At 34.2% G+C, this 13012-nt stretch overlaps 1 protein-coding gene across 2 annotated transcripts in view; it reads right to left on the reverse strand.

Annotated features, from left to right (window-relative positions):
* The window catches only part of ADAM9 (ADAM metallopeptidase domain 9), a 94862-nt gene that overhangs the window by 5885 nt on the left and 75965 nt on the right, over window positions 1–13012 (reverse strand). For both annotated transcript variants that reach the window (XM_059685347.1, XM_059685346.1), the window contains 4 exons: window positions 12359–12439; window positions 11695–11800; window positions 4066–4207; window positions 2468–2555 (listed from right to left, as the gene is read on the reverse strand). In XM_059685347.1, coding sequence (XP_059541330.1) covers window positions 2468–2555; window positions 4066–4207; window positions 11695–11800; window positions 12359–12439 — 417 coding nt within the window. The remainder of the gene's footprint in view (window positions 1–2467; window positions 2556–4065; window positions 4208–11694; window positions 11801–12358; window positions 12440–13012) is intronic.

Here is a 13012-nt window from a genome sequence, read left to right on the forward strand (position 1 = left end):
TTCCAACTACTTCATAATATATGTAGAAAATTTCAAAGAAACCACAAGAAAGCTACTAGAGCTAATAAATGAATTCAGCAGTGATGCAAAATATATAATAAACATGCAACAATCAATTTTGTTTCTATACACCAGCAATGAACAATCTGAAAAGGAAATTAAGAAAGCAATTCCATTTACAATAGCATACAAAGAATAAAATACTTAGGGATAAACTTAAGCAAGAAGGTCAAAGATGTTTACACTGAAAATTTACAACCTGTTGATGAAAAAATTAAACAAGACCTAAATTAATGGACAGACAACTAGCATTCATGGTTTCAAGACTCAGTATTGTCAATTCAACATGATCAACAGAATCAACACAATCCTTATCAAAGTTCTAATAGCCTTTTTTCGAGAAATGGAAAATTAGATTCTCAAATTTATAGGAGAAGGAGAGATGGGAGTAATTGCTTCATGGATACAGAATTTCTGTTTGGGGTAATGAAAAAGTCTTACAAAAAAAGACAGTGGAAATAAATGCACAACATTGTGAATGTAATGCCACTAAATCATGCACTTAAAATGATTATAATGCAAATTTTATAGCATATATATTTTACCACAATAAAAAAATATGTCAAGGTTGAGAAAGAACATATATGTAATTTCTAACTTGCATAGGTAGGGACTGTGTGATTATCCTGTATATGTAGTGATATGGAATAATCTTGAATATATATAATTAAGGAAGAAAAGAGCATAATCATTTTTGTTTATTTTTTATTAGGGAAAAAGGAGTAGTATAGGGAAACTCCATGTATATAAAACATGAGGAAGGATATCTAATCAATTCATTCCACAGAAATTGGAAAGACCTTAAAAGTCTGGCAATACCAAGTATTGACAAAGATGTAGGTAGGCAGGAATGCTCATACACCACTGACAATTCAATCACCCCATGGTATAACCTACTTGGAAAGCAATTTAGCAATTTCCAATTTAATTCTTATATGACCCTAGGTCAGTGTTCTCTAATAGAATTTTCTGCAATGATGAAAATGTACTATATCTGTGCTATCCAATATAGTAGTCAGTGGTCACATGTGATCTATTGAGCATTTAAAATGTGAATGAGGAATGAAATTCTTAATTTTATTTCACTTAAAATGAAATTTAAATAGCCAGTACTATATTAAACAGTGCAGTCTCAGAACTCACATACATACATGAGAAGACATATATAATGATCATCTTAGCCATAATCTGGTAATCAGAAATTATTACCTACTAATTTGGTAATTAGAAAATGGATTTTAAAATTGTGTGACAACAGAAAAATGGATTTTAAAATTGTGTGGTACTTATATAATGTAATATCAACAGTGAAAATGAATGAACAAGGGCTACATATATCGATAGGGATAAATCAAAAAGTAACGCTAAAGGGAAAAGTAAATTGTAGATCAATGTATAAAACATCAAACAAAACATTATACAAAGTTTTGAAATATATAAAGTAAAATCATATTTTCCTATGTGGGATATAAAACTGATAGCAACAAATGAGCAAATAAGAAAAATAAAAACTCACAGACACAGACAACAGTATGGTGGTTACCACATGGAAGGGAGTAGGAGGGTAGAAAAGGGTAAAGGGGATCAAATATATGGTGATGGAAAAAGATCTGACTTGAATGGTGGTCATACAATGTAATACACAGATGATGTATCAGAACTGTACACTTGAAACCTATGTAATTTTATTAACCAATGTCCCCCTCAATAAATGTAATTTAAACATAAATTTAAAAATACAGAATTACAAAGTAATATTATATATGTCTTAGGAATATATGCAGATCAGAAAAAGGATGTCATTATCCCAATACTTCCTAATACATTCAGAGGAGGAGTGATTACTGGTCCCATTGCTGAGACAATTAAGTGTATTCCAGTTCAATACCAGGTCTTTGGTAACATGCCTACAGAAGCCAGGCATTGAGAACAGAAAGAGAGTAGACATAGAAATAAACAGGGATAGCAGGGGGCCCACGTCATTTTCCAATATTGGTTTCAAGGCAAGGCATTCTTATGATCTAGATGTCTTCCCTCTCCTCTGAGCCAGGGACCCTACTGGTATTTCCTAAACTAACCCAGAGACCACCTATAGATTACATTCTTCAATTCTTAAGATTTCTAAATCTATGTGACAATCATTTTTTAACCTTTAAAAATGTGAAACCAGCCCAGCTGGTGTTCTTCAGTGATTAAGGGCTGATCCATGAATCAGGAGGTAACGGTTCGGTTACAGGCATATTTCTGGGTTGCAGGTTTCATCCCCAGAGAGGGGAAAGGTGTAGGAGGCAGCCAATGGGTGATTCCCTCTCCCTTCCTCTCTCTGAAGTCAATAAAAACATATTTTTAAAATAAATGTGAGACCATAATAATAGTAAAGAAATACAACTTTTCATTTTAAACTTACAGCTGCTCTGGGGGGAGTCACTGGAGAAACATGTCGAGGAACACTCACTGGTTGTCTAGAAACTTTTCCTTGATTTTTGCCATCTGACCTGAAAGATAGAATTACTTTTGAGCTAAATGAAGTTTAAAATATTTCTACATGACGTATTACGCATACCTTGCATATTCCCAAAAACAGAATAATGATGTTGGTAGAGGTGATTATGATAATCATGATGACAGATAAATTTGTCCCAGCATTTTTAACAGCTTTCACACATTTCTAATCCTTACAGTACTAGAAAGTTTTATTAACCTGTTTCACAATGAAATGAAATTCTGAGAAATTATAAAATTTTGGTCAATGAGACTAAACTTTGACTTTTCTCAATTCTTCCTAAAATCAGAGAAGAGTGAAAGCATACTCTTAAGCTACAAAATTTAATGTAGTCACTCTAAGAACTAGGAAGTTCAGAAGGAGCAAATGATAAGCTGCAAATATATCAGTTGGCTTTCAAACATGCTGAGGCAAAAGCAAGTCAGCTAGGAAGAGGTGTATAGGAGGTAGCTAAAATTTCGGAGATGCAGACTGGGGAATTACATGATTTGGTCAGTCTGAAGTGTGTAAGAAAGAGAAAGAACAGATAGGAAGATAAATCTGTTGTAGACTATGTTAAAAATTAAAGCTCACATCAGGATACTCTAAGAAAATACTCTGTGTGAGAAAAATAGAGCAATGAAGTAAAGGTAAGCAATCAAGGAGGATATGTATATTTTGAAATCATTAACATAATAAAACTTATTACTAAGTAATTACACAGTGCCAGTTAATGTGCTATGGGTTTTACTTGTTAATACTTTATTCATTTAATCTTCACATCAACTTTAAGAGATAGGTATTATTATTGCTATTATTATTATTTTAGAAGAAGTAAAATAAGAGTTTTACTATTCAAAGAGTTTCATTATTCCAATTCATAATTCTAACAAGTAACAAACTGGAACTTAAATTCAGAGCTGATTACAAGGTCCATGCTCATCTATGCTACATTCTATTGCCAACATATAAATGATAGTTGAGAGATAGTAGTACAAGTGTTAAACATACAGATTAGATATGTTAGTTGTCTGAATTATGACAACCCTTTCTTCCACCAAAACTTATTTCTTAAAAGCCTATAATTTACAAATCCTCTTTCCCCAAACTGTGATTTGAACAGCTCTTCCTCTGTGAGAACTGATCCTTAAAACAGACATGGAAGAAAAATTTCAACATTTACACTTTTAAATCTTTATTGTATATTTTAATCTCTAATTAAGAAGTCCAAATCAGAAACTGTAGCCCAAAATCCTACTTATCCCACTATCAAACATCAATGTTAAGCAAAATAAATTCTAAGGGCCATTTTCAGTATATACAGGCTGGTTACCATAATACTTTCCCCTCATCATTTTAAGAGGTAGCTGAATCATCATTATCCTTCTACCCCTGCTAATCATGTCCAAAGAATAGAGAGAAAATTTAGAACCCTATTTTTAAAAAAGCCTCTATGATATGACTATCATCATTATAATTTCTTAAATTATATTATATGAATTTAGAAAAAAAAATCTAAGTACTCATATGTTTGTGATCTCTTCTTTCTGAAGCAGCTTTGCCGTAGTTGATTTCTCTTGAAGAAGACAAAAGCAGCAAGCACAATAAGGGGAACAATTAAGAAGAAGAATACTAGAAGTCCATTCCTCAGTGCAGTATTCTTTTCTAGAAAGAAGAATTTATATTAACGATCATTTAATTAGAAGTTAACTCATATTAACTAGAACATAGGAGGTGATTATAAATGTTTTACATTAATTTTCAGATTGTTCAAAAGTTAAACTGATATAAATTATATACACAGAGAAGTCTGCTCATACTTCATCCCTGCCCACTTCTTGCTTTCCCCAGAAGAACCATTTATTAATTCACTTGAAATGAATAAAACTAAAAAAAAAAAAAAAAAAAAGACCGTACCCTTTTATGTAATGATGTTTACTTTGAATTTATATTAGTTCACACAAACACTCCATCCATGCTTTTGTTCCGGCCCTCCAGTCCAGTTTAAGAACCCATTGTGGCCCTCGAGTCAAAAAGTTTGCCCACCCCTGCCATAAACACTACGTAGCATGTTACTTTTTCACTCATCTATATATCTCCCCAAACCATACATTGAGGACCACCGCATCTTCTATACAGTTATACAAAACTACATTGCAAGGATGTCCTATAGTTTAATGAACCAGTATCCAACTGATACTTTCATTTTTCTAATCTTTTGTTATTAAAAAATGCTATAATGAATAACCCTAAAATAATGCTATTGTTATTATAATAACAATGGGTGCTGGCATATCTATAGAATAATTTCACAAAAGTAGAACTACATATCAGAGGGTAAATGCATTCATTTTTTAAGGCACTGTCAAATTGACCACCGTAATAGTGATTACAATTTACCACACCAGCCAGCAATATATAAGAATTCATCACGGCCTCACCCCCTGGGTCAAACTTGTGCATGTTAGCCAACCTGGTAGGTGAAAAATTATATCTTATATCATTTTAATTTGCATTTCTTTTTTTTACACTATGAGTTGAGCAACTTTTCATACTTAAGGAAATGTAATTTTTTTTCTGCTCAGTCCTTTGACTATTTTACTGGACAATGGGCTTTTTCCTTCTCAATTTCTAAAAGCTCTTTATGTATTAGGGATATTAGCTTTGTCTATGTATGAGCTGGAAGCATTCTCCCCAATTTGCCATTAGTCTTTCAATGCTTCTCTCCAAGCTTAAGTTTATTATTCTTGGATAGTTGAATTTATCAACCTCATTTTTTATGGCTTCTGGATTTTATCTTACTATACTTTTAAAAATTCACTAATTAACATTAACTTTATCTGTTCCATGGTCTTGAGGGAAAGGCTATAGTAAATATGAACAGGAATGATACGCTGTAAAATTTTTCCTCACAATTTTAAGTTTTTAAAAGTACCAGAAATAACTTTTAAAAGTTGTATGACATTACATGAAACAACATTCAACCCAATTAAAAATATAGAAATATTAAAGCAAGCTTGATTATATCATTTCATACCTACAAATTAGTAGACAAAATTTTGATTAAAGCATCCAACATTGGTAAGGTTATGTTGAAATTGGTACCCTCATACTGTTGGTAGCATTACATAAATTCATTTGGAATTTTTATCAAGAACTATAAAAAAGATTATACCCTTCAACCTAGTAATCTCATTTCTAGCAATTTATCCTCCAACTGGAAAAATATGCATAAGTATTAAGATATACCCTACACTGATACCAGTGCATATAAAAACTTAGAAACAATTTTATTAACCAATGTCACCCCCAATAAATTAATTTAAAATAAATAAATGTGGCAGAATTTAAATGTTAAAAAACTTAGAAGCAACCTCAATGTCTAATAATTACAAAACAGCCGAAACCGGTTTGGCTCGGTGGATAGAGCGTCGGCCTGTGGACTGAAAGGTCCCAGGTTCGATTCCGGTCAAGGGCATGTACCTGGGTTGCGGGCACATCCCCAGTGGGAGATGTGCAAGAGGCAGCTGATCGATGTTTCTCTCTCATCGATGTTTCTAGCTCTCTATCTCTCTCCCTTCCTCTCTGTAAAAAATCAATAAAATATATTAAAAAAATAATAATAATTACAAAACAACAAAGTCAAGTTATGGCACATCCATTCGATGGAATGATACAGAGCCATTAGTTCTGACTTCTACTTCTAGTCAAGGTGAAGTAACAGGGACCAGATTTATCCTGACAGCTGTAATAACCACAAAACCAGGCAAAATATGTAAAGCAAACACTTCAAGACACTGAGCATCAGTAAATGAAAAACAATGATACCTGAGATAGAAAGTGAGTAAGAGTTTGCTGCCTACTGAAAGTTAACAGATCATGATGAGGAATGAGGAAACCCAGGTAAAGCTCAGTGATCTCCTTAAGTCGAGGAGATGGAGCTGGTTGTCCCCAAAGCAGCCAGAGTTCATTTGGCAACGAACCAGAAGGAGGGAGCTGCACAGACAGAACTTGAGAGCTCTGCAAAGGGTTCCTCGAACATCAGCTGAGTACTGATCTACATATGCACAGAAGGAAACCACCTGAAGCCACAGAAAAAATGACCTGTAAGAATTAGTGAGAACATATCCCACAACTCACACAGGACTGGGGAAAGGGCCTGTTCCTACCATTTCTGGTGGGAAACTCCATAATTACTGTGGCATTGAGTAGAATAGACAGAAGAGGTTTGGTCTCAGTAATAAGGCAAATGAGCCCAGGCTAAATGCTACTCTGGGCCTCCCTAAAGAGCTTAAAAGCAAAACCCAAAAGGATCAAGCTATAAATTATGTTCAAGTAACATAAGCACACTGGAACAAAGTTCATCAATATAAATCCAAAAATATCTAGTATCCAAAAAAGGCAAAATTCACAATTTCTGGCATCCAGTAAAAAAATGACAAGGCATGCAAAGAAGCAGGAAAATATGATCCAAAATGAGGGGGGGTGGGGGGGAAATACATTAAAACTAACCAACGATAGATGATAGAATTAGTAGACAACAACGTTAGAAGTTAGAACTGTATTACATACGTTCAAGAAGCTAGAGTAAAGATTGAACATGCTTTGTAGAGACATAAAAGATACAAAAAAGAGAAACAAATAGAACTTACAGAGGTGAAAAATACAAAGATAAAAATTACACTGCATGTAATTAATGGCAGATCAGATACCACAGAAGAAGAGTGAACTTGAAAAATTACAATATAAACTATTCATAATTAAAAAGAGAATAAACAATAAAATACTCAAGGAAAATAAATGAGATGTGAAAGAACTTCAAGTTATCAAATATACATGTACTTAGAGATCCTGAAGAACAGGAAAGAGGAAAATAGAAAAAAAGTTGCTCAACATCACTTATCATCAGAGAAATACAAATAAATACTGCAATGAAGTACCACTCACACCTGTCAGGATGGCTATCATCAAGAAATCAACAAACAAGTGTTGCTGAAGATGTGGAGAAAAGAGAACCCTTGTGCATTGTTAGTGAGAATGTAGATTGGTGCAACCACTATGGAAACATTGTGGAGGTTCCTAAAAATCAAAAAATGGAATTGCCTTATGATCCAGTGGTGATTGCACTTCTGGAAATAAATCCAAAGAAATCTGAAACACTAATTCAACATAATATATGCACCCTGTGTTCACTGCAATATTATTTACAATAGCCAAGATATGGAAGCAACCCAGGTGTCCATCAATAAATGAATGGATAAGAAAGCTGTCACACATATATACAATGGAATATTACTTGGCCATTAAAAAGAATGAAGTCTTACCATTTATGACAACATGGATGAACCCAGAGGGTATTATGCTAAGTGAAATAAGTCAGAGAAAGACAAATACCACATGATTTCACTTATATGTGAAATCTAAAGAACAAAATAAACAAAATAGAAACAGACTCATAGATACAGTGAACAAACTGACAGTTGTCAGAGGGGAAGTGGGGTTGGAACTAGGTGAAAAACGTGAAGGGATTAAGAAGTAAAAATTGATAGTTACAGAATAGTCAGAGAAATGTACTTACAGCATAGGGAATATAGTCAATGATATCATACACACACATACTTGAAATATCAAGGGGACCACTCTGCAAAGTGCACCATTTTCTAGCCACTATGTCGTACATCTGAAACTAATACAGGATAATAGAGAATGTAAACTGTAATTGAAAAAAATAAAAAGATTCTGGGATTTATAAGGGTCAGGCCAGAAAAACTTCTTTACTGAGGTCAATTAATATCTAAATGTACTACATATGACATATCTGTGCATATAATTCAATAAAGCATCTCGTTATTATTAAAAAAAATTTTAAGACAAAATGGCCAAAACTTGAAGAAACCTATAAAAGCACAAATCAAAAAAGTTTAACAAATTTCAAGCATGCCAAGGCACATTATAGTCAAATACTAAAAATCAGAAATGAAGAGAAAATCTTAGAGGGTAAAAACACACATTACACACAGAAGACACAAAAAGATGATGGGAAAAACTATGTAAGCTGGAAGACAATGTAGGAGCATCCTTAAAGAAGTCAAATGGTGATAAAACTTTACCCGAGAATATTTTACCCAGTTATTATTCGAGGCAAAATACTTTTTCATATACACAAGAGCTAAAATATTTGTCTCTGGTAGACCTGCATTATAAGAAATGTGAAAAGAAGTACTACAAGCAGAAATTAAATGATAGCAAATAGAAATGTGACTTTACACACATACACTCAAATGAAGAGTACAGAAATGGTAACAGTGTGAGAAAATATAAAGACTTTTTCTATTACTTAAATATCTTCAAAAGATAATCAACTGTTTAAAGCAAAAATAGTAACAGTGTATTGTAGGATTCACAGCATATACAGAAGTATGTCATCAATACCACAAAAGGCAGAGGGAGATAAGTGGAAATATACTAAAGTGGTACAATATCACATGAAAAGAAACTTTGATAGAAAAATATCAATATGTTAGATCTAAACCCAAAGATATCATAATCTAATTAAATATATTCGGATGAACTCACTCAAAAGGCAGAGATTGGCAAACCAGATAAAAAAGCAAGACCCAATCATATGCAGCCTACATGAAATCTGCTTTAAATATAAAGACACAAAAATAGGGTGTCCCCCCAAAAATGTATACACACACTTTGAATAATTATAAAGATAGTGTTTATTAAAATACTAGTACATTTCATTTTCAAAATTGAGCTATCAGCTGTTACAGTATGTATACATTTTGGGGGGACACGCTATAGATTAAATGCAAAAGGATGAGAACAGATTCCCTATGCTGACTAATTAAAATAGATCTGGAGTAACTATATTAATATTTAATTTCAGAGCAGAATATTACCAGGTATAAAGAGGGCTATTTCATAATAATTTAGGAGCCAATATATAAAATGGACAGAACAATCCTAAATGCTTATGTACCTAGTAACAGAGTTTCACAATACATAAAGCAAAAACGAATAGAACTGCCAGGAAAAATAGGCAGATTTGCTCTTATAGCCAAGAACTTCAATATTCCTCTCTCCGTAATTGACAGAACAAGTATACAGAAATCAGTAAGTATATAAAAGACTTAAACACCTGTCAACTAACAGGAACTAATTACTTATAAAACACTGCACAGAATTATAGCAGAATACAAATTACTTTCAAGTGTATACAAAACTTAATTACTAAGATAAACCACCTTCTGAGCCATAAAACAAGTGTCAAGAAATATAAAAGAATTCAAATCATACAAAGTAGGCTCTCGGAAGATAGTGGAATAAATCAGAGATCAATAACACTAAAATTTCTGGAAAATCCCACAGATACTATAAAACAAAGTAACACCCTTCTAAATTATTCATGAGTCAAAGAAATAAAAAGTATATCAGTTATTTTGAGTTGAATGAAAATAAAGGCACAACATATCAAAATTTGTGAGGTACAAAAAAGCAGTTCTTAAGGAAAACTGATAGCACTACAATGCTTACACTAAGGAAAAAAAGGTCTCAATTCAAATACCTGATTGATCTTCTAAAAAACTAGGAAAAAAAGAAAGCCAAAGTAAACAGAACAGGAGAAAATACTTACAAAGCATTTTTCATAAAGGACTTGTATGCAGAATAAAGAACTCTCAAAACCCAGGAAGACAAACAACCTAACTAAAAACGAGACAATTCGAATAGACATGACACCAAAGATGATATAAGCACATCTTTGATGATGATCAACATCATTAGTAATTAGAGAAATACAAATTAAAATCACAGTGAAATACCACTACATTCCTACCAGTATTGCTAAAATTACAAAAACTGATCACACCAAGTATTGGAGAGGATGTGGAGAAATTAGAACCCTCATATACAGCTGGAGAGAGTGTACATTGGTACAGCCACTTTGGGAAACAGTTTGGCAGTTTCTAAAAATGCTAAATATAAACCTACTCTATGAGACAACCATTCCACCTAGTGTTTACCCAGGAGAAAGAAAGCATATCTTCTCAGTAGGAAGATACTGGTGTCAAGGAGCTCATTCATAGTCTATAAGGGAATAAAAATAAGTAGTATATCAGTAATTACTATAGTATGTGATAGTGCTTATAGTAACAGGAGAATAGGAAGGGCATGTTAATTCATAGTTAGGCAGTCAGGGAAAAATTCCTAGGGGAAATAAGGTATAAACTGAAATCTGAGTAGCAATTAGCCAAGTTCCAACAATCCTACATAATAAAAGGCTAATATGCAAATCAACCGAACAGCGGACCGACCGGTCGCTATGACACGCACTGACCACCAGAGGGCAGACGCTCAATGCAGGAGCTTCCCCCTGGTGGTCAATGCACTCCCACAGGGGGAGCACCGCTCAGCCAGAAGTCAGGCTCACGGCTGGCAAGCACAGCTGCAGTGGTGGGAGCCTCTCCCGCCTCCACAGCAGTGCTAAGGATATCCAACTGACGGCTTAGGCCCGCTCCCCGCTGTCAGTCAGACATCCCCCGAGGGCTCCCAGACTGCGAGAGGGCACATGCCAGGCTGAGGGACCCCTCCCAACACCCCACCCCCAAGTGCATAAATCTCATACACCAGCCCTCTAGTGTGAATATAATATGGTATGAAAGCCCAGAGGTAAAAGAGAGTAGTAGCTTATTAGAGGAAATAAAAGAAGTTACAATATCTTAAGCATAGCGAAATGAGGTTGGAAAAGTGAAGCTAGGAAAAATAATGCAGGGCATTTAAGCCATGTTATGAATTTTTGTACTTCATTCTAATAGCAATGCAGAAGCACTGAATTTCAAGCAAGACACCGGCATAATCAAAACTGAATTCTTGAAGGAAAACACTGAAACTCTGTAGTGTGGAATGTGGATTAGGAAGCAAGATGGGAAAGAGGGAGCCTAATTAAGAGGCCATTACGTAAGACCAGGCAAGAAATTAAAAGTAATTAACAGGAATGAAAGAAATGGAAACATCTGTGAAAAATTTAGGAGGCAGAACCAACATAACATTTAAGTGCCGTGAGAAGCGTGGGAGAGGTATAAGGATGCCCAATATCTGACATGGGCCACTGGGAGAGCACACTAATTTTCTTCTATGTTACTTGCCATTATATGTAGGTCCACTGTCCACACTTCCTCCGTATCCTTTAGTCTCACAATTTGGGGGAGCCCAGCCATTTTCACAGTGGCAATTCTTATTGCTATTACATACCTTCAAAACAAACAAAACACCATTTTTGTTCATTGTGAATGTTGTTCTAAATCATGAATTCTAGAATAGAAACCAAGAGAAAGAACTAAATTCATGCAAATTCATAGACACTCTTTAAGAATAAAAAATGTATCAGGTATATAAATTCCCCAATCTAAAAATTTAAAAATCTTGGGAAGTCTCACATAACCCTTACTGCAGCGGTTCTCAACCTGTGGGTCACAACCCCTTTGGGGGTCGAACGACTCTTTCACAGGGGCCGCCTAAGACCATAGGAAAACATATATAAATACATATTGTTTTTGTGATTAATCACTATGCTTTAATTATGTTCAATCTGTAACAATGAAAATACATCCTGCATATCAGATATTTACAGTAGCAAAATTACAGTTATGAAGTAGCAACGAAAATAATTTTATGGTTGGGGGTCACCACAGCATAAGGAACTGTATTGAAGGGTCGCGGCATTAGGAAGGTTGAGAACCACTGCCTTACTGGGATTCCTCATTAAACAGCATTATTTCCATGAACAAGCCAAAAGAGAACATGACTCACCCCATGTCCATGACACTTCTTCTGAATGTCACAGTCATAATTCAGAACAGAAGCATTTACACATTGGAAATTTCTACAGATCTGGGGGGGAAATGAAGTAATAAGAAAAATTGACAAATTAATAAAACTAGCCAGGAAAAAAAGACCTGGGCATAGATAATTTCATTGTTTAGGAACTCTTTCAAACTTTTATTTTTTAATATAATTGATTGATATTTTTTTTTGATTTTTTTTTTTTACAGAAAGGAAGGGAGAGGGATAGAGAGTTAGAAACATTGATGAGAGAGAAACATCGATTAGCTGCCTCTTGAACACCCCCTACTGGGGATGTGCCCACAACCAAGTACATGCCCTGGACTGGAATCAAACCTGGGACCCTTCAGTCCACAGGCCGATGCTCTATCCATTGAGCCAAACCGGTCAGGGCTTTTTCAAACTTTCAAAGAATAGTTATTCCCATATTCTATATTTGCAAATGGAGAAAAGTAATTAAAGTTAATTAATTGACATATAACTAATTGATCAAAAAGGGCAAAGATGATACAAAGGCCAAAAACAATGATAAAACTATAATATATCCTTCTATACTAAAATAGATGTGAAAATCCTAAGTATTCAGATAAAGGAAACTACAGAATTTCTCGTTTTTTATTT

The sequence above is a fragment of the Myotis daubentonii genome, chromosome 2, assembly GCF_963259705.1.
Source record: "Myotis daubentonii chromosome 2, mMyoDau2.1, whole genome shotgun sequence".
Classification (NCBI taxonomy): domain Eukaryota; kingdom Metazoa; phylum Chordata; class Mammalia; order Chiroptera; family Vespertilionidae; genus Myotis; species Myotis daubentonii.